Source organism: Octopus bimaculoides, chromosome 5 (assembly GCF_046866305.1).
Source record: "Octopus bimaculoides isolate indiv1 chromosome 5, ASM4686630v1, whole genome shotgun sequence".
Lineage (NCBI taxonomy): Eukaryota > Metazoa > Mollusca > Cephalopoda > Octopoda > Octopodidae > Octopus > Octopus bimaculoides.
This window is the reverse complement of record NC_142932.1, coordinates 107,488,472-107,515,720: the sequence shown is the minus strand read 5'-3', so window position 1 is coordinate 107,515,720 and position 27,249 is coordinate 107,488,472. Positions and strand designations below refer to the sequence as shown.

Here is a 27,249-nt window from a genome sequence, read left to right as displayed (position 1 = left end):
TTGTTTGGTGCTAGACTTAATCCATCACTCAGTTTAAATTTAACACCTGGCCTTTGACTAGAGTTTGTTGCAAGAATTCAGGCCAGATCTCTCTAATCTGAGGATAACTTCCACCCAGCAATTTTAGAAACTCTGAAAGGAATTTTAAAGTTTTTTTTAGCAACCACCAGATTACAAACCATGGAACTCTAGAGACCTTCTGCAAAGTCAAAGAACGATAGAGTGGTCTGCTTTAAGAACTTCACCTGGAGTTGTCGCACTAAGAAGAGAACATTGGTAGTATTCTCTCCTGGCAATATTGCATCTCAACTGATTCTCTTTCTAATTAGATGTGCTAATAACTTTTACTTTTGTAACTTGGTCCATTAATTTGATGCCTCTGTAGTTACTTCTTTCAAGAGCATCTCCTTTGCTTTTGTAGCAGCTGATGATGATACTGATAGATAACATCTCTCTGAATTACTTGATATACTAGGTAGTATCCTATTTCAGCAGCTATTTTTAGGATCACAGCAGCTATCCCTGACAGCATATTCTTAATGATACTTTCAACTTTATAAACTAGGTTTAATTGAAGTAGCTCATCTCTTGTGCATTTTACTTATTCGGAAATTTCTCATAGTATTACCGCTTCTTTCTCTTCATGGCATCAGTGTGAGCAATGTGCATCACTTTCATACTGTATACACTTATCACCAACAACATTTTGCTTTGCAATCTGGAGCACCTTATGCCTATGCAGAACACTGACAAACTTCTTATTTTCAGCTTCTCTCTTTGGATAGGTCTGAAAGCATCTTGCCACTTGTCATGGTCCATTATCACCAGGCAAATGATAACTGAGGAAAATTGCCAATCTTTGTTGTTGTGTCAGAATTTTGACATGGTTTCCATAACCAGGTTCCGTTCCCAGCACCAACTACTCTACAGCATGAACTGTGAGTAATTTATCATACCACCCATATCAGTGGTTGTCTGTTACTGGACTAAAGAGACTCCTCTATCCTGTATCAGCTTTTTTTTTTTAAATTCAGAGTTACTACTTTTCTTCATGGGTTGGTTGCACACTTCTTGTAGAATCAACATCTCTTCAATAAAATACTGAAACTGAGGTAAAATGATATAGTAAAAACGAAAGGTTTAAGTAAATATATACATACCAAAGATTTTTGTTGATGGGAATAACTCCCCCATCTCGTGAAGCTTCTGTTAAGGCCAATGCAATAGCACCCTATAAAATAGAAAGATTTGTATGTCAGATAAAACACACAGTTTCTATTTTTCTTTTGTTTGTTACTTGTTTATAGATGTTTATCAGAAACAATAAATGAATTTTAAGTTTGCATCGAGCACTGAAACTTCGTAACAATACACATACACACACAAGTATAGAAATATAACAAAAGGGTGGAGGATATCAAACTTTAATAGTAGTCGATCACAACATTTGTTTCTGCACTACACACCAGCTTTAAATTGCAGAGTTTATAATCTATTCATAAACCATTATAAAAGATCATTCTTTAAAGTTATTCACATGTGTATCTGGCCCTGGTATATATCCTACTGATAACATGTGGTAGCCAAATACCAAAACAAGATATGTATGTGTGTGTGTGTGTGTGTATATTTATATATATATATATTTATATTATTCTTAAACAAAAATGTTGCTGACAGTGACTTCAAAGTTTTGGCCAGCTAAGCCATTGTTGAACTGCTGACAATGGCTTAGCTAGCTGAAACTGAGTCACTGTCAACAACATCCCTGTTTAAAAATAATAAATTTGTACTCTACAAATATATAGTGTAACCCATCAAATTAATATGAAAAAAAAAACAGAAAAAAAAAGGAAAGAAAAACATCCTGAAATACAACAATATCTGTTTCAACACAGTTTCACATCAGGAATATTGCAACACAAATTGATAAATGTAATAATGTAAAATTGTCTTAATTATAATTGAACATAAAAACAAACATGAATATATATATATATATATATATATGTAGAATATGAAGTCATGAAGTATGAGATGAATATATTTATTTCACCAGTTTATATCTATATGTATGGAATACAATAATTAATAAAAAGGTTTTCTATAGAAGGGAAGAAAGGAGATTTAGTAAGATATATACATTAATATTTCGAAGATGACTTTTTGTATGTATATATTGGAGTTGAAGAATTGATGTAACCACAATATTCTATGGATCTGAAGAGCTAGCTTTCTATACCTGTATTAGCTTGTAAAATGTACAATCGTACTATGTAACTTATAACATACACTAATGTAGTGCAGGCATTAAAAAATTACTTTTCCATGATATTGACTGCGAAATGATTGTAATCTTATGGATATCAAACTAGTGAAATAAATACATTCATCTCATACCTCTCGACTTTATTCTCCTTGTGAAATAATCATTACTGGTTGGATTTACTGGATTTCAATATTACACCCTTATGTTTTGGTTTACTATTTGGTTCATAGCCTGGTCCGCAAAAGGAGCTTTTTTATGAGTACCACCAGATTAAATAAATCATATTTAATTAGCAATAATGAAATAATCAAGCAAAGCTCAAATAATGCATGAATCGGATTTGCAAAAGGATTCCAGAAAAAAAATTATATTTATTATATTTGTAATCAATTAGCAACTTCATCATTCCCCTTTTTCTTACAAAAACTAATTGATAAAAGGTTTCAAGCTCTCTTTAATGTACTCCTATTTTACCACAAACACTTGTCATATCCTTTGTTTACAATGAATTTCTTCGGACTATAATTATTATCTGTTCATGTTTATGATACAGATGTTACAAGTATATATGGTATGTCCCATGCTCCTCTCGCCATCATCTATTCTTAGCACTGAGTCTATCATCTATCAGTAACTGTCGGTTGCAATGAGGAACTGTGAACCAATTTATAGACTGAGGAGAGGATTTACAATCGATTGCTCCTGGGGGTCAATAAGCCCATCAACAAAGATGAACATGGCAATGTTGTCTCCTCTGCCATCTGCATCATTTCATTTAATATCCGGTTTCTGCATTTAAACTGTCATTCCGTGTGTATTATCATTGTATGAACCAAGCACAAAGAAGACAAATATATACTATCATCATCATCATTAGTTCAACATCCACTTTTCCATGTTTACCAGGGTCAAACAGAATTTTGTCAAGGAAGATTTTCTGTGGCTGGATGCTTTTCTTGCCACCAACCCTCACCTGTTTTCATGCAAGGTTAATATTTCTTTATGACAAGACACAAGACTGGAAACAAAGGACAGTTTATATAATGATGACATTCACTCACAACTACCACACCATGTCAACTACAACAACATTCAGATCATAACGATTTACTTGCATGGAGATGAAAAATACTTTGAAATGGTTATGTCAACTTCTGTGTGTGCTTACACTGAAGAAAAAAAGTGATTCATCACCTGTTAGGTCTAAATTGGAAAGAATTATCTTGAGCAATCCAAAACATGACAAAATATATAATATTGCATGTATATGGTGAGAGGCAGCCTTATAAAAGCAATAAACATAAATTAAACTTTTATGATAGTAAATACATTATCAGCATTATTTTAACAGCCACTTAATCCTTGATGCTCTAGATAAGGGCTTGGACTTTACACAACAAGAAACTAATTATTTGAATGGAATAAATAAAACAGTAGAATCAATAAAGTAATTGTAACTCACTATAACAACACCCCAGATAAAAAATCGTTTCACTCTTTCTGAATGCATCCGAAACATAAGAAATATTTTTCCTGCCTGAAAGGAAAAAAAAAATCCTATAAATTATAAAAATCAAATCATGAAACTGTCTCAAATTCCTTTCTTGTTTGCTTCAACATTATGAAAGAAACAATAATAAAACATATCTAGAAAACATTATGGTATCCCATTCCCTTCTAAACATGAGCAGCACTGAACTGGAACCCTCAAGATCATGACAAATGTCTGCCCTCCCCAACACTGTGGATCTCTCTTGATAAACACACATCTTCAACATAACTGAAACTGCATCACAATGACTAGTCTTTCTTTTAAAGCCAGAAAATACTTCAGCCTCCAACAACTACTAACTCTCTATAAAGCTCGGGTGACACCACAATGGTGTACTGCTCATACATTTAACATGTTGTATCTGGTGTAGCCACAGAATCCAAAACTGCATCCAAAGAAAGGCCACTTGACTGATTGGCATAAAGCCACTCACCAACTAACATTAATTTCTAGCCCACAGGAATGCAATCTCTTCTCTCTGACTCTTTACAAAAGAGCCTAGAATACAACAGAGGACTATGTAGTATCATCAGAATATTTGTGTCATTTCCATTCAGTTACATGTATTTCTTCTTGTTATCCATATTGACCTCATCTCCATTTATTTAGGTGACATGGATGGTCAAGTATAAAGTAGACTTTCTGTCATAGGCATTTGTCAGAGAACTAACAGTGATTTGACTAACTACTATAAATGAAAAATTCATGAAGCAGCAGCTACAGGATCATAAAGAAGTGGATATAATACTGATTGAACTCTTAGTTATATTTCTAATGAGATAAACAACTTGTGTTTTTGAATCAGTTTTGAAAATAACCAAGAATTTGGTGGTGTTTAGTAAAATAACATATCAGGCTACTGTTTGAAACATAACATATTCCAGACACTAAAAAAAAATCCTGTTTCATTTCATAGAACTAAAAGTGGCCCCAGGTTATTATTAAAAGAGTTAAAAATTTATCTCATTTGGTAGTGAAGGAAGGTTAGATATGTCAAGAGAGTCAACAAGATGTTTAGAGACAAGAGGTAATAGAGATTGATTGATGTAGATATTACTACAGATATCATTTTCCTAACAGTGCATTACAATAAATAAATAAAATATCTTTTAATCATAAACTGATACAAACCTGTAATCCAAGGAAACAAATAACACATGTTGTAAGGGTGCCAAGAAGTCCTTCTGGATCAAATGGTTCATGAGTATGATACATCTCCTATTAAGAATAAACTAGAGCTGAGTATGCTTAATTGTGTTTTGTGGACATAACTGGAATTCAATTGTCCAAATTGGAATAATTTAGACAGTAAAAAATATGAAGAAAGAATATCAAAGCTAAAATCTTAAGATTATTTTAAAATTATTTAAATATTTTTTATTGAAGTCTGTCAAAAGAGATGGTCAAAATCTTTTGAACAAATAAAAAAAAAATTGTTTAATGAAATTTATATTTCTAATGTCTTTAGTAAGACAGGTAAGTAAGCTACTGTAGAAAAACAATAATATTTTATACAATATCATCATCATCATCGTTGTGTTTGTTTAACGTCTGCTTTACAATAGTAAATCTAATTTAAATATAAAAAAATATGATGAGTGTCTAGGTGCATGCATAGCTGTATAGTTTTGAAGTTTGCTTCCCAAACACATGGTTTCAGGTTCAGTCCTACTGTGTGGCACCTTGAGCAACTGTCTTCTACTATGTCTCATGCCTACCAAAGCCTTGGGAATGGATTTGGTAAATGGAAACCGAAAGAAGCCTGTTTGTGTGTGTGTCACCTTGTTTTGATATTGTGATTGTTGTAAATGAATATCATTTCATTTCTACTATTTTGGGAAAACATGCTTGGCTACCGGGAAACTTGCTTTACTAGGAACTAGGTAAGGCCTCCTGGCAATAGGATAGAAATCTGACGATAGAAAATCTGCTTCAATAAACTTTCTCAAACCCATGCAAGCATGGAAAAGTGAACATTAAACAATGATGATCAATATCAAAGTAATGCATTAATGTGGTAAAATCTATGTATTAGAAAGCTGAGAGTCAATACTAAAGGAGAAAAAACTAGTACAAACAAAAGCTCTTAAATGAACTTATTAGATTATTAGTTCACAAAACAAGAATTTAGAATTTACAAACAATGAGGGGAAAAATGAGAAGAAATTGACCAATCTGAATTCAAGTGAAAGATTTAAAAATTGAAAGAGACCCAGGTATTTTTAGAGAAAAATTTAGTGGAATATGATGTCCAGTATCCAATGGAGAAAGTAATCAAATAAGTTAAAACCATATATATGTAATGTAGTAAATTGAAAAGAGTCCTCACAAAAATGTTTTATTGGAATTATCTCCTTTGTTGGACTGGTTTTTTTTCTTAGGATTTTAAAAACATACAATCGTTTGGATAATTTAAGCTGACAGAAGTTTTCAACTCATTAAATTACATATGTGACACCCTACTGTACTAGTATCTTCTTCAGCCATATCATCATCAGCAACATTTTAATGTCTACTTTCCCATGATTGCATGGGTCAGATGGATTCATTGAAGCAGATTTTCTACAGCCAGATGCCCTTCCTGTTGTCAATCCTCATCTACTGTCAAGTAAGGTAATATAAACCCACGACCAGATATGTTCTCACAGAATGTTAGAAATGGATGACACTACTTGTATGGCAACATTTACAACTATACATTCATAGAGCTAGAAAGATTGAGAGACACAAATCAATCTGGAAAAGGAAGATATAGAAGATTAAATATCCTTCAATCAGTCAGAGTGTTAGAGAATCTGTAACTGGTGGAAAATTCCAGCCAGACCAAGGGCAGCATGGTGATGGAACAGGGAAGTAGTCAGAACCATAAAAGTGAAGAGTCAGGCTGGAAGATTTGTAAGAATGGGAACAACAGAGAACTTTACCAGGTAGCTAGAAGAGAAGCTTGGAGATAGCTCTATTTAAGAAGGGGAGAAGCAGGACCCTCCCACCCAATAAAACAACAGGTTTTTCAATGTTCTATGGCAAGAGATCTGAAGGCATGAGGTGTTCAAGATTGCAAAGCAGTATATCAGAGAAAACTGAGACATAGCAGGAGAGAAGTGTGTGTAGTAGGATATGGGTACACTTGCACTTTGTGATTCTGTAAAGAGGCATGGAAGTGAGTCTTATCAACATCATCATCGTTATCTAATGTCTGTTTGCAGCGCTGGCACAAGCTGAACAATTTCAGTAGAGCAAACAAATCAGAGGGCTACATCAAGCTTTAATGTCTGTTTTGGCATGGTTTCCATGGTTGGATGTGCTAATACCAACCATTTCACAGTGTCCTGGATCCTTTTTCTGGTACTAACACTGGTGAGGTCATCTAATAACTTTAAGGCAAAACTCCCTCCCCAACTAAGGTTGGGTGTGTAGTATTGAGGGAGGTGGCTTTGTGCCAGGTAGTGAGAAGTGTGACAGAGGGATAGAAACAGGTGTTATGCTGTAGAGGACATACATGGTTATCCCAGTTGGAAAAGGAGAGAAAATGGTAGTGGTATCATGGCATACCCTCAAGTTACAGGAAGGTGAACGTGGTCTGGAGGATTGGATAGGGTGGATGGGTAGGTGAATAGCAGATGAATAGAGATGGAAATAGAAATGAATTAGTGAATGGTAAACATAGGGGGTGAAGTGGAGAGGTGGTCACTGGTGAATATCAGTCCAATCTAAATGTATGACTAGATGTAAAATATTAGGAATTGTGTATGTTGATAATAGTAGAGAAATACAGAAATACCATAAATGTTCCTCTTTGATACATGTGTGAACTTCCAAACACTGTTCTATCAATATAGCCAGCTGCACCACCTGTACAATTCTTGTATTTACCATCATCACTTATTCCACCAGGACCTAGGTAACCACTGCATAAAATTTTTTTAAAAATAGTAAAGAACATGTATTCAACAAAGGATGAACAAATATAAATCACCCTGTAAGATATAGATTCATTTAAAACACTGATGCAAGAATCAACTTGATTAATATCTGAAGTAACAGTCTGATTACTTTTTCTGCCAATATTTCTGCCAAAAAATTTTGAAAATATTCTTGAAAAGATGGCGTAACTAATTAATATGTATAATTGTTATTTCACTTCAATTTCTATTTGATGCTTTAATCCTTGATATAGAATTAAATAATATGGAGAAATGTATAAAAAAAAAAAATCACAAAATACTTTCATAGTGCTAGTAACAACACCAACTCATGTGAAGACCAAACAATTAAGTTACTTTAATTCCCAGTTATTAATCAATATCTATGAAGAGTCTTCATATTCAAGCCAGATTTGTAAATGAATTTTAACATTTTATATATAACAAAATTATTTCTAAAAATATTGTATTAATATTAGTCATCTAATTCAGATACTGAACTACATAAACTACAACAATCTCTTCTTATGAACACAGTTTTATGGAACAAGTCAAAAGAATTTCTTTAAGTTAAACTTACGTTGGACAGCCCGGTACTGGTAAACAGAATGTCACACAAAGATAGATAATCAGTAGACTTAACGCAACAACCCAGTCAAGCCAATAATTAACAAGATCTTGGATTGGACTCCACCAAACAAACTGAAATATTAAAAAAAAAATCATATATCTATATATTAAAGAAAATTGTTTTCATAATGCATTATCAGATATTTTAGCTATAAAAGTAAAGACCCCCTTTGGTCATGAATGACCATGGGATTAACCTAGGAAGTTCCCTTGCTGAGGTACAAGTCTGGGCAAGGTTGTTTATGGAAGACCAGCAGTCACCCATGCATACCAGCCTCCCCTCTCCATACCACCAATGTTATCGAAGGGAAAGGCAAGGGCCGATACAACTTGGCACCAGTGATGTCACAACTCATTTTTACAGATGAATGAACTGGAGCAACATGAAATAAAGTGTCTTGCTCAAGAACACAACACATAGCCTGGTCTGGAAATCGAACTCACTACCTCATGATTGTGAGCCCGATGCTCTAACCACTAAGCCACGTGCTTTCACATATATTAGTTATAACATAAAACACAAAATTATACAGGCTGGCCAAAATACACATGTATGGTATTCATCATCATCCTCCTATTATATATTAAATTTTTTTCATGATATATAAATGATATTAATAACCGTATTAAATTTATTCCAAATGTCAGAATGCAATGTTTCTTAATGACAAGTAGTTCATTTAATTTCAATGACAAATTCTAAATTTTCTTTTTCTTTCTTAGACTTAAATATAGACTAAGAGAACAGTTAACAATAAAGGATATGAAATCTTAGCGACATCTGGGAATGAGCCTTGCTTGATAAGTACAAAGAAAGCTGATATGAAATCAGTATGGTGTACTCAGCATAAACACAATAAAGATGAAAATTAGGAAGAAATCAAGACTTTAAATGCGTTCAATATACAAGAACAATTAGCAGTGGTAAAGTCATGAAATGAAATCCATAAACTACTTAAAAGGCTAACAAGTGGTAGACACCTCACCTTACACACACACACAAATTATTATTTTTAGTTGTTCAGTGGAAGAGCGGGTAGTGTTTATGACCTTTGCATGTCCTCATTAGATAACTTAATTAGTGCTGGGAGTAGTTGAAATGAGAGTATAATAACAAGTGGGAGAAAAAGAGATTTAGCTAGCAGTTACCTCTGTTGGAAAATATATAATAAAAAAAAATTGAGTTCATAATTAAATGTTGACTTTGAATATTTACTTCCTAGTCTCTTCTAACTCCATAAACTCAACTGGCATTTGAAAACAAAATATTTTACCATGAAAAATAGTAACAGTTTCTGTCTACAAAATCCACTCACAAGGCTTTAATCAGTTCTGATGTCACCAAATCAGAAACTGAAGTATAAACAAAAATATCTCCACTTTAATTATAGTGATCTACATTTTGATGGCAAATGACAAATTTTAAAATTAAGTCATTTAATGTACATTTAAAAACAATTTTTACATGGTGTTTGACAGTGGCTAAATGTAAAAAAAAGTCTTAAAAAATCAAATAAGGTGAGAAACATTACATCAATTTTATGTACAAATAACAGAAATGAAATAATTATAGCTTATAAACTGTTGATAATTCAAATAATTTACTTGATGGCTGTCTGCTGGTCGGGCAGAAAACATATGTGTTACAGATACAATAAAGTAAGTTACAGCAATGCGTTGAAGCACTCCAGGAATACGGATATCTTTCAATTCAATATCTGGAGAAAAGAAAAACAAAATTAATAATCAGCATTATAACAATACCTACTGAACAAAAAAACAGGCCCTATAATTAACTTTATATCACAATCATCATCAATAACATTATCAACATCATGATATTGTCATCATTAATATTATGACTATCATTATTGTTAATTATTATATCATCATCATTTGACGTCTATTTTCCATGCTGGTATGGGTTGGACAGTATGACAGGAGCTAGCCAGATGGAGAACTGCCCAGGATCCAGTTGTTTATTTTGGTATGGCTTCTATGGTTGGATGCCCTTCCTAATGCCAACCATTTCAGAGTGTACTGAGTGCTTTTCACATTGCATCAGTATGGGTGCTTTTACGTGGAACAGGTGGTTTTACATGGTACAAGCACAGACACTATTATGTGATGCCAACACGAGTGCTTTGTAATATGGTACTAGCACCATCTATTCCTCAAGACAAGGACCTCTTGGCTGAGAGAAGAATACAGATGCTAGGAGAATAAAGAGTAGAAAGGGATAAAGTATGAGACAAAAAGACCTTTTGCTGTAGAGAAGCTGTATGATTACTCACATTTTAGAAGGAGAGTAGAGTTGGAAAGTGATATACATGATAAGGGTCAGCATGGACCTTTAAGATATAAGGTGAGGAGAAATGAAGATGGAAAGGGTGCCAGGAGTGAGTGGGGGAATCGAGGTCAGGTAGTACAGGGTAGCAGAAAAATAAGGATGATACAGTAAATAGGGGGCTCTACACAAATAGCTCAAAATATCTTTATCCCAATTTGTCATATCCTTCCCTACTTTATCAATCAAAGTTTGGTATGACCAGATCAAACTCACTGAAGTTTAATTTTCATTTGTCCCTATTCTCAAAAAGATTTGCTCCATGACACTTCTTCAAAATTCATTACAGCTTTCAAATAAAACAAGTACAACTCTGTACTTTGCTTCATTTTCCTACCAAAAACATTACATAGTTCTAGATTGAAGCCCTTTCAGAACACACCTAGGCACATATATCTGTCATATATGAAGTGAATCCTCTTTTCAGCACCATTTAGAAATTACTTGCCTTCTATCTCAATTGCATATTTATTACAATAAACAAGTAGTTAAGTACAGTATTTCATAAGAAGAAGGAGGTGCAATGGCCCAGTGGTTAGGGCAGCGGACTCGCGGTCATAGGATCGCGGTTTCGATTCCCAGACCGGGCGTTGTGAGTGTTTATTGAGCGAAAACACCTAAAGCTCCACGAGGCTCCGGCAGGGGATGGTGGCGAACCCTGCTGTACTCTTCCACCACAACTTTCTCTCACTCTTACTTCCTGTTTCCGTTGTGCCTGTAATTCAAAGGGTCAGCCTTGTCACACTGTGTCACGCTGAATCTCCCCAAGAACTACGTTTAGGGTACACATGTCTGTGGAGTGCTCAGCCACTTGCACGTTAATTTCACGAGCAGGCTGTTCCGTTGATCGGATCAACAGGAACCCTCGACGTCGTAAGCGACGGAGTGCCAACAACAACCAAAATTCATAAGAAGATACTTTGCAGGAGCAGTTCTGAAAAATGGTAACTAAATGTTAACAGCCATTGTTAACTAGTTACTTTGTACAATAGTTCAAACAACAGCTATAATTAGACTATAACAAATGAGAACAATGTAATCTATACTCTTCAGAACTTGATCTGTCATCATGGAATTTCTATGATGCCCAAACATTTAAAACTTTAATTTAACCAATGTTAATCAGCTTATTAAAAATGGTACAATACTTTGAATCTACTGAACATGTCTTTACACTGAACAAAACATTTTTCAAAAGTAAGATCCTACAACACTGAATAGATAGGAAATGTTAATAACAAACCAGATTAAATGAACTTTTTTAATCAAACACCTAATGAATCTTAATCTGGAAATAATATAGAATATAATGTAAAAAAAAAAAATTGTAGATTAAATAAAAAAATTAAGCTGATAACAATTAATTGTATAAAAACAGAAGTATTATTAAGTAAATAAAACTTACTCGGTTTGTTAATAGTGTTGATTATTATGCCAAAGAAAAACAACACAACTGTTCTCCAAACTATCTTTGCTATAATTGTCTGTTTTTTAAGCTCTTTCCGCATCATGCTTCGAAAACTATATGCCATAGATGTTCCCATGATGAAGACAAACCTGAAATTAAATAGATTTACAATACAGAATGGAGTAAAAGAAAGTTTCATTTATTAAACTGCTGATTTTTGAACATTTTTTTTCTTTTCTGTTTTTTTTCCCAATAAACTTCATGTCCTTTTCCATAAAATCCAAAGATAACGTTCATGTAAACATCATCATCATCATTGTTTAACATCCGCTTTCCATGCTTGCATGGGTTGGACGATTTGACTGAAGACTGGTGAACCAGGTGGCTACACCAGGCTCCAATCTGATTTGGCAGTTTCTATAGCTGGATGCCCTTCCTAATGCCAACCACTCCGAGAGTGTAGTGGGTGCTTTTACGTGCCACCGGCACGAAGGCCAGTCAGGCGGTACTGGCAACGGCCATGCTCGAAATGGTGTATTTTATGTGCCTAAAGTATAATTATTGGTATTTTATGGATTGTTAGATTGATGAAAGGTCATGTTGAGTTCCGAAAAATTAGAAATCAGAAACCTGAGACATTATAGTAGGTACCATAAAATATCCTGTCAGACCATGTAGTGTGCATATATGAATTTATTTGTGTGTATCCACTTTCTTATTGTAATTTAAATCAGTTTTCAATGGGCAATGTTGCTTCTACAGAGGGATTGGAGGATCAGATCATGCTCATATCTTTCGCTTTTGGCTTGGATTTTACAGCTGGATGCCTTTCCTATCACCAATCACTTTACAGAGCATACTACACTAATATTTTCAAATTCACAAAAGAATACAGAAGTTATCTTACCAAGGAAAAACTAGATCTGCAGTATTTATTCCATTCCAAGGCGAATGCTTGAAGAACCAATATTTACCGCCTCCACAATTGACAAATATCATGTTTACAATGCTAATTCTGGAGGAATATACAAATATTAATAAATAGATGCATTATTTAACCATAACTATTCAAACAAGTCAATTTGCAATAATATAATGGAACAGAATATATTATTTTGTTTTAAAAAAATAAATAAAACACAAAGGCATGGCAAAGATTTAAATTCAAGAACATTGATTCAGTATCATAATTCAGAAATAGCACTTCTTTAAAATGTTTTAGAAGATTATGCACAATGTTCTTTCATCGTAAATAAATATAAAAAATAAAATACGCAAACTGGATTTCAGTTGCTGTTCTTTAATCATGATATTACAAGTGATGAAGTGAGAATTAATAAATTATTTACCCTCGAAATGCATCAAGTGATTTTAACCTTTCCCGTACAAGTATACGGCTACGTAGGCTTTCATTGTCATCTGTGGGGTTGATGCTGTCTGGAGAGCCAAGATCCTATGAAAAAATTAATTATCAATAAGCCCAACTATAAAAAAACAAAAACAAAAAAAAACTAATAATTTCATCATTTCATCATAGTGATTAGGGTTTAGTGGTCATGATCATAAGGTCATGGATTTGATTCCTGGACCAGCATGTTCTATCCTAGAGTAAGGCACTTCATATCACATTGCTCCAGTCTATTCAGCTGAAAGTGAATATTGGCCAAGAACTGGTGCAGCCCTCTCTCCTGCCGACTGTTACATCCTCAATGTTTCACCAAATCAAGAGTGATGTGATAAGACAGTGTTAACATCTGCTAACAACTACATAGGTATCTAAAGCAATTAGCAAAATGAGGCACATGCTACTAAGTTATATTTGCTAGTGAATGATAGTTATGGTTTCAGGTTTGCTACAAGGGAGAACATACTATAAAAAAACACCCACATTTCACAAATTGAAATACATACATCATTAAATAAACAGAATGAGAGAAAATGTTGCTATCAAACACAGAAAGAAGGCCACAGATTTTCTAGAAAAAGTAGTCACCAACAGTATTGACTCCAGTATGTGACCGGTATTTATTTCATTGGTCTTAGAAAGATGAAAGCTGGAGTCAAGTGTGACAGGATTTGAAACCAGAATATAAAGGGACTTCAGTTAATTCTGCAAGGTGTTTTATCTGTGGTAGTTATGGTAATATAAATTCCTGAAGCAAGTAAGGAGAGTCAATGAAAATTTAAAGTAAGAGGTTTCATAAACTTACTGCTTCGATTAGTTTCTCTTGACTAAATCGTGAAATGATTCTTCTGAAGGTGACACTGCTGTAAGAAAGATAAAATGACAAAACTAATACCGATGCATCTAATGAACAGATATGGAAAAAAAAGTTGTATCATCATCATCATCATCATCGTTTAACGTCCGCCTTCCATGCTAGCATGGGTTGGACGATTTGACTGAGGACTGGTGAAACCGGATGGCAACACCAGGCTCCAATCTAATTTGGCAGAGTTTCTACAGCTGGATGCCCTTCCTAACGCCAACCACTCAGAGAGTGTAGTGGGTGCTTTTACGTGTCACCCGCACGAAAACGGCCACGCTCGAAATGGTGTCTTTTATGTGCCACCCGCACAAGCCAGTCCAGGGGCACTGGCAACGATCTCACTCGAAAATCCTACGGGAGCCAATCAGGCGGTACTGGCAACGGCCACGCTCAAAATGGTGCATCTCATGTGCCACCCGCACAAGAGCCAGTCCAGGGGCACTGGCAACGATCTTACTTGGCTTGCCGGGTCTTCTCACGCACAGCACATTTCCAAAGGTCTCGGTCAGTAGTCATCGCCTCGGTGAGGCCCAATGTACGAGGGTCTTGCCTCACCACCTCAGCCCAGGTCTTCCTGGGCCTACCTCTTCCACGGGTTCCCTCAACTGTTAGGGTGTGGCACTTTTTCACGCAGCTATCCTCATCCATTCTCACCACATGTCCATACCAGCGCAATCGTCTCTCTTGCACACCACAACTGATGCTTCTAATGTTCAGCTTTTCTCTCAAGATACTTACACTCTGACGGGTATTCACATTGACATTACATTCACAGTGAAACATAAATGTAAAAAGGAACATTTTTCTGTTAGGAATATTATTGCTAAAACACTGGCTAACACCAACCAACAAGCAATCTGTAGGATAGTTTGAAAACACAGTGTAAATATATATATAAAATTATATTTTGAAGAAACAAGAAGAAAATAAAATTGAAAGTAAAATAATTTAAGTTTATATAGTACAAAAGGGAAAATATATTACCTTTTGAAATAAAATGCATATCTCAGCAAGATGATTACAAATACAACAGCCATGCTGATATAAATTGCTAGAAAGACAATGAGATGTTATAAGTTACACAAAAACATTTTATTAAATCAACAAAACTATATGTGTTTATATTGTTGAAAACATAACACGTAATTTTATTTTTTTAAAAATTGTTACACTATTATACAATACTTCTTGCAAAGAGTGTCAGTAGTCATTGGACTTGCTAGGAACAGCAGCAAAATCTCCCTCAAATTGTACCCTGCCACCTTAAAAAGGAAAGGCTAGTTGAATGATGAATCCTAAATATACTATGCTTGAAAAAAAGACATGGTGGTCACAAGTGAAATGCCTTTCATCACAAGTATTCCTAATAAAAACTAACCTTGAACTAAACAGTACTTGTTTTATATATATACATATATATATTAATCATCATCACTGAACCTCCATTGTCCATGTTGGCATGAGTTGGACGGTTTGACCAGGGCTGGTAAGTTGGAAGGCTGATTTGGTATGGTTTTCTATGACTGGATGCCCAACTGACTATAGAAAATATTCTAATATTAGGGTATAGAAACCCCCATAACAGAAAAAGTGGGCATTAGTACATGTGGAAATCAAACCTGAAAGATGTGTGGGTTCAATTCGTATGTGTACTAATGCCCATTTTTTTCTATTAGGGGTTTATATACCCTAATATTTGACTTTTTTATAGTCAATATATGATGAAAGCTTACAATTATATTTACAAAATTTTCACTTGTCACTGTTTCTTAATTTATGCAGAATATGCTCACACACACACACGTATGCACATATATATGACTGTGTGGCCTAGTGGTTAGGGTGTTGCACTCACAATTGCTAGATTGTGTGTTCAATTTTCAGACTTGGCAGCATAGTGTTCTTGAGTAAAACACTTCTTTAACGTTGCTCTAGCCTACTCAGCTGTAAATGTGTAACCCTGAAATAGTATAACCTAGCTAAAACCAAAGTCTTAATTAGGAAGTCAGACAAACCACAAATCCCTTCAGGTAGATGACTCTGCTCGATTTGTAGAAAAGGTGTGGGTAGAAACTCCATAAGATGTACCCAGTTTAAGCTATGGACATATAAGAGGTGCAGCAATATCAAAGGAAGGCTAACTGGGAAGATAGTTTTTGTATGTGGCAGATGCTCAGGAGCAATAAACACAGAAAATGTGCAGAGAACACATGATAGCTTCCGTTACCTAGGTGACCAAGTCAGTAGCAAGGGTAGATGCTCTGAAAGTGTAGCTGCTAGAATAAGAATAGCCTGGGCAAAGTTCAGAGAGCTCCTGCCTCTGCTGGTGACAAAGGGCCTCTTGCTCAGAGCAAAAGGTAGACTGTATGACGCATGTGTATGAACAGCCATGCTACATGGCAGTGACTGCTGAGGATATGCATAAGCTTGAAAGGAATGAAGCCAGTAGGCTCTGCTGGATGTGTAATGTCAGTGTGCATACACGACAGAGTGCAAGCACCCTGAGAGAAAAGTTGGACTTAAGAAGCATCAGATGTGGTGTGCGAGACAGATGACTGCGCTGGTATGGCCATGTGTTGCCAATGGCTGAAGGCAGCTGTGTGAAAAAATGTCACACACTAACAGTTGAGGGAACCTGTGGAAGAGGTAGATGCAGGAAGACCTGGGATGAGGTGGTGAAGTACGACCTTTGAACATTGGGCCTCAACGAGGCAATGACTAGTGACTGAGACCTTTGGAGGTATGCTGTACCTGAGAAGACCCGACAAACCAATTGAGACCATAACCTGTGGCCTATGCCAGTGGTGTATAACCAGCCTACTTATGAGTACCCTTGCAAAGACTTGTTGAAGCAAGTGAAATCAAAATCGCTGACGTGGCCAATGACAGTACTGCCTGATTGGCACTCATGCCAGTGGAACGTTAAAAGCACCATCTGAGCATGATAGGTGCCAGGGCCGCTGACTGGCTCCCGTGCCAGTGGCACATAAAAAGCACCATTCGAGTGTCATCGTTGCCAGCGTCACTTTACTGGCACATGTGCTGGTGGTACGTGAAAAACAACATTCGAGCGTGGTTGTTGCTAGTGCTGCTGGACTGGCTCCCGTGCAGGCAGCACGTAAAAAACACCTTTTGAGCATGGTCGTTGCCAGTACCACCTGACTGGCACATAAAAGCACCCACTACACTCTCAGAGTGGTTGGCATTAGGAAGGGCATCCAGCTGTAGAAACTTAGCCAGATCAGACTGGAGCCTGGTGCAGCCTTCTGGCTTGCCAGTCCTCAGTCAAACCGTCCAATCCATGCCAGCATGGAAAGTGGATGTTAAACGACGATGATGATGTGAGAATAAAGCACTAAATATTGATTGAATTTATAATATCATGGTGAAGAATGTAACAGCTAATAAATAAAAATAAAGGAACACTAGTGTGAAAATCTCAAACTATACAAAAGAATATCAACGAAAGTTTGCAACCAAAATGTTGAGAGAAGATTGCTGTCATCAATATTATTTTGTTAATTAGAACAGTGGCCTGGCAGAATAGTTAGCATGAAGAATAGAATTACAACAGGTTGTATCATTTTATTTACATTCATTTGTAGATAACAAGAGACACAGAAAAAGACTGATTTCTCAACACAAATATAAATATGAAAGAAGTCATAAAAGATTGATAAGAATATATTTGTAAATTTTGCTTTGAATTTCAATTCATTACAGAGGTATATTAACAAAAGAAGAAAATACAAAATTATAAGTGAAGGAGATACATACGGATAAAAACATCACTAGGATCGTTTGTCAGTTCCTGAGAACATTGGGTTCTGTTGTAAATCAACAAGTTGTAAATACCATTCTCTTTAAAATGGAATGTAGTTTCCCTAAAATTGAAAATAAGAAAGTATGTATTTGTGTGTGTGTGTGTGTGTGTGTGTGTGTGTATATCTATATATATAAAAAAAATTTTCGGAATGAGATAAAAAAACCCAAGGCTGTGAAGATTTCAGAACATTTATAAATAGGTCTTACAGCTGTTTCCAGGATATTTATTATATCCCTTCATCGGAGACGGCGTGAGAAGATGGTTAAGCAATAGTTAATTTAGATAAGAAATGAAATAGAGAGTGAAGTGGAGGAATGAAAATAGATGCGAGATATGCAGGGATATTGCATTTGTAGATCCATTATTTATATACACACATGCTGATATATGACCTATGTTGGACTCCTTATTCACATAATCACTGAACCTGGAGCTTAACTATGGTCTATCCATAGCACTTACTCAGCATTACCTGACACCTTTGGGTCTTATTGACACCATTACCGCTTATAACCTCTCTGTCACTGTGTATGTATGTGTATGTGTGTGTGTGTATATATATATATATATATCATCATCATCATCGTTTAACGTCCGCTTTCCATGCTAGCATGGGTTGGACGATTTGACTGAGGACTGGTGAAACCGGATGGCAACACCAGGCTCCAGTCTGATTTGGCAGAGTTTCTACAGCTGGATGCCCTTCCTAACGCCAACCACTAAGAGAGTGTAGTGGGTGCTTTTACGTGTCACCCGCACGAAAACGGCTACGCTCGAAATGGTGTCTTTTATGTGCCACCCGCACAAGCCAGTCCAGGGGCACTGGCAACGATCTCGGTCGAAAAACCTACAGGAGCCAGTTAGGCGGTACTGGCAAAGGCCACGCTCAAAATGGTGCATCTCATGTGCCACCCACACAAGAACCAGTCCAGGGGCACTGGCAGCAATCTTACTTGGCTTGCCGGGTCTTCTCATGCACAGCACATTTCCAAAGGTCTCGGTCAGTAGTCATCGCCTCGGTGAGGCCCAATGTACGAAGGTCTTGCCTCACCACCTCAGCCCAGGTCTCCCTGGGCCTACCTCTTCCACGGGTTCCCTCAACTGTTAGGGTGTGGCACTTTTTCACGCAGCTATCCTCCTCCATTCTCACCACATGTCCATACCAGCGCAATCGTCTCTCTTGCACGCCACAACTGATGCTTCTAATGTTCAGCTTTTCTCTCAAGATACTTACACTCTGACGGGTATTCACATTGACATTACACATCCAACGGAGCATACTGGCTTCATTCCTTGCGAGCTTACGTATGTCCTCAGCAGTTACAGCCCATGTTTCACTGCCATGTAGCATGGTTGTTCGTACGCATGCGTCATACAGTCTGCCTTTTACTCTGAGTGAGAGTCCCTTTGTCGCCAGCAGGGGTAAGAGCTCTCTAAACTTTGCCCAGGCTATTCTTATTCTAGCAGCTACACTTTCAGCGCACCCACCCCCACTACTAACTTGGTCGCCCAGATAGCGGAAGCTATCGACTACCTCTAGTTTTTCACCCTGGAATGAGATAGAAGTTGTTTCCTGTTTGTTTGCAGTCTTTATTGCACCTGAACATCTGCCACAAACAAAAACTAACTTGCTAGTTAACCTGCCTTTGATGTTGCTATATATATATATATATATATATATATATATATATATATATTTTCATATGTATGCATTACATGCATATGTGTATGTTTTATCTATCTATCCACATGCACACAAGTCAAAAACTTGGCTCAATGGGTGATTATCTGACTACACCAAAACAAATCAATCTCCTGATGACACCACATCTGCAATAGTTCAAGCATACTAAAAGAAGGCTACTTAATGCTGGAAGTTACATGATTGCATGGTCTCCTCATGGTTTGCCCTCTCTGCAATTACATAGGACTTGCACCAGATGTCCTCATGTACCACACATCTGATAGTGGACCTCATCGCATTGATCCATTTGTGATGGCTCACGACGACCCACAAGACCTGTTAATGGTAATGCCCTGGACTTGCTGGTTAAACTCCGCTATCCTGATGATGCCTGACCATTGACAATGTTCTTTGTCTTGGGCACAAATGACACATTCTCAGCAGAATCCTCCAGATATTTTATAACTCTGCACACAAAAGGATTTTGCTATAATCAAGAAACTGGCAAACTCCAAGTCACTGTAGTTGGCAGCTCTGAACATGCTATAACAGATCATTTCTTGTGTCAGATGGGAATCTGTATTGTCAATGCTACTGATACACCTGAACAATTCAAAAATTATTTTTGGTGCATGTTGTATATCACAAATGAAGTTCTTTATTTTAAGTGGTTTAACTATGTTCCTCTGAACAGGTAACCCTTGGACTTATTCTATCTACCAGTGTGTGTTCATACACATACATACAAACACATATACACATACCACTCGTAATTCAAAACATGTTGAAATCTAAAATGACAAAAATAAAAGAAGATCAATTACTATATCTCTTAATGCTGTCTTTCTCAGAAAAGTAATAAAACAATAAGAAAATGTACACCTACAAATGACACAAATAACAGGGATTGGGGGGATGGAGTGTGTGTGTGTGTGTGGGGGGGGGTAGTAGATTTATTTGTTCTATCAATATTCTTTATCGTTTTTATTTCAAATGAGTAAAATGAAACATCTGCATATGTTCTTGAAACCTGTCTTTCTAGCCACATATTATTTATCTATATTGGCAAATCATCATCATCATCATTGTTTAACATCCGCTTTCCATGCTGGTATAGATGGGACAGTTTGACATGGAGCTGGCTAGCAGGGAGCTGTCCAGACTCCAGCTGTCTGCTGTGGCATGGTTTCAATGGCTGGATACCCTTCCTAACGCCAAACATTTAGCAGAGTGTGGTGGGTGCTTTTTACATGCCACTGACACATGTCCATTTACGCAGCACCAGCACCGGAAAGAACAAGCCTGTATGTGTGGAAGATAGTGATTTTACTTAGCTTGATGTGTCTTCAAATTGCTACATCTCTCAGTCCCTTGTTATTTCCTCAGTGAGGCCCAGTGTCTGAAGATCCTTTCTCACCATCTTGTCCCACAACTTCCCTCCACAATTAGAGCTCAGGACTTCTTTATGCAACTATCCTCATTCATACACATCACATGATCAAACCAGTGGAGTCTTCTTTCGTTGCACACAATATCTGATGCCTCTTATACCCAGTTTCCCGCTTAAATCATTTACACTGTTGTGCATGCACACAGACATTACCCATCCATAAAAAAAAAAAGCTTACTAATTAACAAGACAAATTAGAAATACATGCTGCATGTACTTACTGACATAAATCTCCTTCCTCATCCTTAATCTTAAAGTGTACAGGCCATCGAGAATCCACTCTCAAATAACATGTGGCTCCAGGGTTGATGCGGGCAGTTAATCGTAGTTTACACTGAAAAATCACAACAATCAATCATTCAGTTATATTGCTATGCATAAAAATAGCATGTCCTCCTAGGTAATATTGTACGGCTTTTGTAGCAATTGCTTTCATGCTGTCTTAAATAATAAAAATTCTTGTACATGATATAATTAAATGGTAATTACTAACAACATGGGTCTCAATTTTTCATGAGCAATAAAATTAAAAACCCAATGACATATATGACAGCGCTATTCAAGAGAAGATTTGCGTTTTCAAACTCGGAACTGAGAAAACTGATAAGGAGGATACAGGAAGCGGTCGAAAAAGCCAGCTTCTATATATGGCTGAAGCGGGAAGACCAAATATGGCTTGAAAGTCATAACATGCCTAGGTGAGACAGGCTGACACTGAAGTGGCTTTGTGCCCTCCATTGTCAGTTAAAGTTTAGACAGTGTCATGTGACAACTTGCTGGGGCTGCCTGCTGGAGCCTAGCAGCGGGAAATTTAGACAGTGTCACGTGACAAGTTGCTGGGGCAGCCTGCTGGAGCCTAGCAGCAGGTATAAAAAAGGGGAATTTGACAGGACAATCAGTCGGACACTGACACTCGTTGATGCTGCATCGAAGAGGCCAGGGAATAGAAGAAAGAAGACATGCACCCAACACCAGAGCTGAAGACACCTCTGAAAGGGGGGGCCCCGCCACGTCAAAACGGTAGAGGAGTAGGGGCCGAAACTGGACGTGGTTCCTCCTGATGAGGTCTTGAGCTAACTGGATCCTATAAAGGAGCTGTTGTGGTAGCAGACCACGAAACATGGTTGAAATTCCTCCTATGAAACACAGTTGACTTAATGGCCACTGACCACTCCAACCCATACAGCTGCTACAACTACATGTCAAATCACTCACAAATCTTCACCAGAATGACACTGTAATATAAAGTTGATATGAACAAACAAAAGCGAAATACACAATAAAATAAGCATATGACAAGCCACATTCATATCCAAATTCTGTTGTGTATCTAAGTATATTCCATTGAATATAAAAAAAAAAAAGACTTGTTCAACAACGAAGAGCCTCTTAACTGTTTCTATGTAGTTGTCAGTCATTCAGAAGCATGTTAGATAATAATATTAAGTAAAATTTCTCAGTTGCCACTCTTTCATGCCACATAATTTAACTTTGCACACTAGGGTGTGCAGGATGTTTCCAAAAGAGTCAGAAGTTTAGCATATCCAGATGCAAAGGGGAAATGGATAGCCAAGTCAAAAAATTACTGAATAAACAACCACGATTCCAATATCTTCTAGCCTTTGACCAGTGAGTGATATGATGTGGCCACAAATTACTTCATGTAGGTGTTGTAGTATGTGAAGGCACATGGTTCAGTGGTAAGAGCACCGGGCTCACAATCATGAGGTAGTGAGTTCAATTCCTGGAGCAGGCCATGTGTTATGTTCTTGAGCAAGACAATTTATTTGAAATTGCTTCAGTTTACTCAACTGTAGAAATGAACTGGGTCGTCACTGGTGCCAAGCTGTATCGGCCCTTGCATTTCCCTTGGATAACATTGGTGGCATGGAGAGGGGAGACTGGTATGCATGGACGACTGCTGGTCTTCCATAAACAACCTTTCCCAGACTTGTGCCTTGGAGGGAAACTTCTAGGATCAATCTTTACCCTTTAGGTGTTGTAATGTAATTCACCATGATAAAATTGAGATACTTTTGAAGGCCATAACATAAGAATTTAAGACTGGCTGCCCATTGGAATTCCTCTATGCTGATAACTTGTTCTTATAGATGAAACTGCAGTAGAATTAGAAATGAAATTCCAAGTGTGGAAGCAAAACCTGGAATCTTAAAGGTAATTTAGCAAAGGCCAAAGTTCTAGATGGGTAAATGGCCCTGTTCTATATGTTGAAAAGGAGTAGGTACAAATTTCATATGGTGTACTCAGTACAAACTATGGTTACACAAGAGACAGTAAAATCACAAGAACAGAGAAAATAGAATTTGTCAGTAGCAGATTTGCAGGAGTGATAAATAATAGGAGCATACAGGAAATAGATGTTCTGGAATGCTTATTTCTTGAAGGTAGTGGAGGAGGATGTGCTGAAAGAATAACTGATAGAATAAGAATTCGCTAGAGAAAGTTCAGTGGACTATTACCTCTGTTAGTGACAGAAGGCCTCTCCCTCAGGTTGTATGCTGCCTGTGTATGAACAGTATGCTATATAATTGTGAAACTAGAGCTGTGAATGCAGAGGATTATGCAAAGACTAGAAAGAAATAAAACTAGCATGCTCCAAGGATGTGCACCATCAACGTGCATGTATGACAAAGTAAAAATGTGCTGAGAGAAAAATTGGGCATAAAAGGTATCAGATGTGGTGTGCAGGTGAGAAGATTGCGCTTGTATGGTTATGTGATGTGGATAGACAAAAGACAGTTGTATAAAGAAGTGCCAATCGCTAAATGTGGACAGAGTCTGTGGTAGAAGACTCGGGAATATGTAGAACAAAGTGGTGAAGACTGACCTCAAAATATTGAGCCACTCAGAGGAGATGACAATGAACTGAGTTAAATGGTGATTTACTGTGTTTGAGAAGATCCATCCATCTCAGCAGAATCAAGGTTCTGTCAAGCTTTCTCCAACAATTCATCTTCTAACACCCATTCTGCCATCATTATTCTGTGGCACCCTATTTCTTCACTTCCCCTCCATTCAACTGTTATTCTTTGCATCTAACCCATTCCCTATCTCTAATCATCTGTCACACTTTTCTCACATAGAGCACCAACTGACACATCCACCTTTTTCTACTCCTCTGTCCTATACTGTTTCTCACATCCACCTTGTACCTTAACCTTACATCTCTCTCTCACTTTCCAGATGGGCAAGGCATGTATTCACAACTTCAGCCTTACCCTGACCCTAGTTTCTTATCCCTCAATCCTATACCTCACTCAGTTAAAGGGTCTTGTCTTCCAACAAAATTCAAATTGAGAATAATAAAACTGAGCACTAACTTTCCAACATTCTGCACTTTGAGAAAAGAAAGACAATTCTGTTGTGGATTCACTTTCAATTATTATGTTGGCTGTGTTGACTTTAGGCTTGAGTGTTTCATTTCTACAGATAGAAACTTTTTCCAAAGACTCATCCTCAAGAGCAAATATACATTGACCTGGAAAAGAATTTAGGAAAAAATATATTAAAACTAGAATTAAGAAAAGAAAATAATTTGAAAATAGGTTATCAGATAATTTTCATGATGTTCTTATGGTATACTAAATTAGCAAATAGATTAATGGTTACAGAGGAATTTAAGTATTTGAACAAGATTTCCATAAAACATTTTTCATGCCCAGATATCTCCATCAGCCTTTCTCGTTTTCCTGCTGGGGTACCCATGTTATCTCCTCTTTAGCAATGTTAACTTTACACCAAATATACTGAGTGGAGAAATTTACTGACTAAGAATACTGATTTATTTTGATTATGCATAAATGGGAAGATTTTATCAAGCTGAATTTACAGGACTTGAACTCAAAATTGAGAACAAATCCAAGAACACTAAAATATTTAGTCCAATGCCTCAACCATAGGCACAGCCTTTTTTGAATGTGTACATTAAATACATAACTTATAGTTGTTTTGGAATGAAAATGTCACCCGATTCTCAATAAGCTTAATGAAATAAATTTTGAAACAAAAGCACAAAACATTTAAAACATGTGAAATCATTTACATAAACACCAAAAGTATTAATCAATATGAATAATTTATCTAGAGAATGAGACATATGTAACATCATTTTACACTATAATATTAGTTTAGATAGAGCAAAACTAATTTCCATTCAAAATCAAATGAGATACAATTAAATAAAAAAATATTCTAATGTCATCAATTTATTTCTCCAATGAATTGACAACATCAATATTATCATAGTTGATTTCACTGGTAATGTTAAGAAACACTTGGACAGATACAACAGTGTAGTCATGGTACAAGAAATGAAGAGTGATCAAGGCACTTGAATTTCAGTGATGCAAACGCTCTTATCACTTGTAACTGAAACTGGTCACTTACACTGAAGGTGGGTATGCATGCAAAAGTGATCTATAGCTGGTGAGGAATTTTATTTATTAACATAGTTTAATGGTCAGTAGTCTTAATTTGAGGATGAGAAAGAAGACTCAGAAGACAAAAAACATGTATGAGAAGGAATGCACAGAAAAACTATGCACTAAATAACCTTTGTTATGCTGATGACATTGTGCTGGTTCCTACCAGAGACTGATTGACAAAGTTAGTCTAGTCTTTAGTAATTTTCAACAGGAAGTCAGCAGCAGAAAGACCATGATCATAGCAACCACCAGGAAACCAGAGCAGCTTATATGATGATGGCAGGTAGGGGCAGGGCCACACTATCCCATGTTGACAATTTCAAGTACTGGGGCGCTACCCTTGACTAAACAGAGTACTGCAGCCAGGAAGTCAGAGCACGACTCAGTACAGAAAGATCATTTCTGAGGTCACAAATACAATATGGAGAGATTTCACTCATTAAAGCATAATTATGAAACTTCTGAAAACTTTGGTCAGTAGCATTGTATGTGTGTGAAGCGGGACTTCTTAAGGTAGCTAACAGCAAAAGGTCGAGGCGTTTGACACACCATGCTATACAGATGAGTGCTGTGGTCAGTTGGGCAGTTCCAATGATTCGGTGATTCAGTTTTGGATTAAATGGGAGCAGACTGAAATCTGGTAACAAAGGTCAGTCAACAAAAAGTAATATTTTAGCCAAGTTAACTGGATCCAGAATGTCTGTACTCACATACTCAAGTGCTGGGTGGATGGAAAATGGGTTCATAAGCAACAAAGTTGGTGTGATGACATTAAGGATTGGACAGGGATGATCTTGGCAGAGTGTACAGCTTCAGAACCAAACTGCAGGGTGTGGTGAAAAATAGCAGTTGTGTCTGAATCACCAGACCCTCAGTCACCAAGATGTAAATATTCCTTCATTTAGAAGTAGAAAACTTGAATACAGTAAATAGTTAGACATTCCAAAAGGACATTTGGTCAACATTTGAGGTTGTAGTAGGGTCCCATTAGACATGAAAAATGATGTGGAATATTACAGCATAATCTGTCATAAGATCTAAGTGACAGGTCTATATAAAAAAGAAAGCTAAGACCAATATCAAATATAGAAGTTCAGTAAAAATGAGAGAGAAATAAGGTGAACATGTTCTATTGGATTTGATGTTAGTCAGCATGGCAGAGAACAAGTAGTCAAAGAGAGTAGCTGAATATAAAAACCATTATCCCAAGTGTGTAGAAGTGACTATACAAGTTGTTTGTGATGAAATAAATTGATAAATGAAAAAATAAAAATAAAAAATTAAAGTCTGGAAGAGAAAAATCAAGGAAGATTTTGTTTGTGAGATCTTGAATAAATGGGTCTTACAAGAAGTGTTAAAAGACCAAGATGTGCTTGAGGCATTTTACAGATCTGTACAATATATACCAACATGGAAAAAAACATACATTATGATGATGATAATTA

At 36.5% G+C, this 27,249-nt stretch overlaps 1 protein-coding gene across 1 annotated transcript in view; it reads right to left on the bottom strand.

The window, feature by feature from the left end:
• The window catches only part of LOC106883086 (heparan-alpha-glucosaminide N-acetyltransferase), a 43,582-nt gene that overhangs the window by 4,600 nt on the left and 11,733 nt on the right, over nucleotides 1-27,249 (bottom strand). The window contains exons 2-15 of the mRNA XM_014933978.3: nucleotides 24,701-24,858; nucleotides 21,581-21,693; nucleotides 18,177-18,283; nucleotides 15,384-15,450; nucleotides 14,340-14,397; nucleotides 13,479-13,582; nucleotides 13,037-13,144; nucleotides 12,127-12,278; nucleotides 9,980-10,092; nucleotides 8,325-8,446; nucleotides 7,603-7,729; nucleotides 4,953-5,039; nucleotides 3,732-3,806; nucleotides 1,161-1,231 (exon numbers count right to left, since the gene is read on the bottom strand). Coding sequence (XP_014789464.1) covers nucleotides 1,161-1,231; nucleotides 3,732-3,806; nucleotides 4,953-5,039; nucleotides 7,603-7,729; nucleotides 8,325-8,446; nucleotides 9,980-10,092; nucleotides 12,127-12,278; nucleotides 13,037-13,144; nucleotides 13,479-13,582; nucleotides 14,340-14,397; nucleotides 15,384-15,450; nucleotides 18,177-18,283; nucleotides 21,581-21,693; nucleotides 24,701-24,858 — 1,462 coding nt within the window. The remainder of the gene's footprint in view (nucleotides 1-1,160; nucleotides 1,232-3,731; nucleotides 3,807-4,952; nucleotides 5,040-7,602; nucleotides 7,730-8,324; nucleotides 8,447-9,979; nucleotides 10,093-12,126; nucleotides 12,279-13,036; nucleotides 13,145-13,478; nucleotides 13,583-14,339; nucleotides 14,398-15,383; nucleotides 15,451-18,176; nucleotides 18,284-21,580; nucleotides 21,694-24,700; nucleotides 24,859-27,249) is intronic.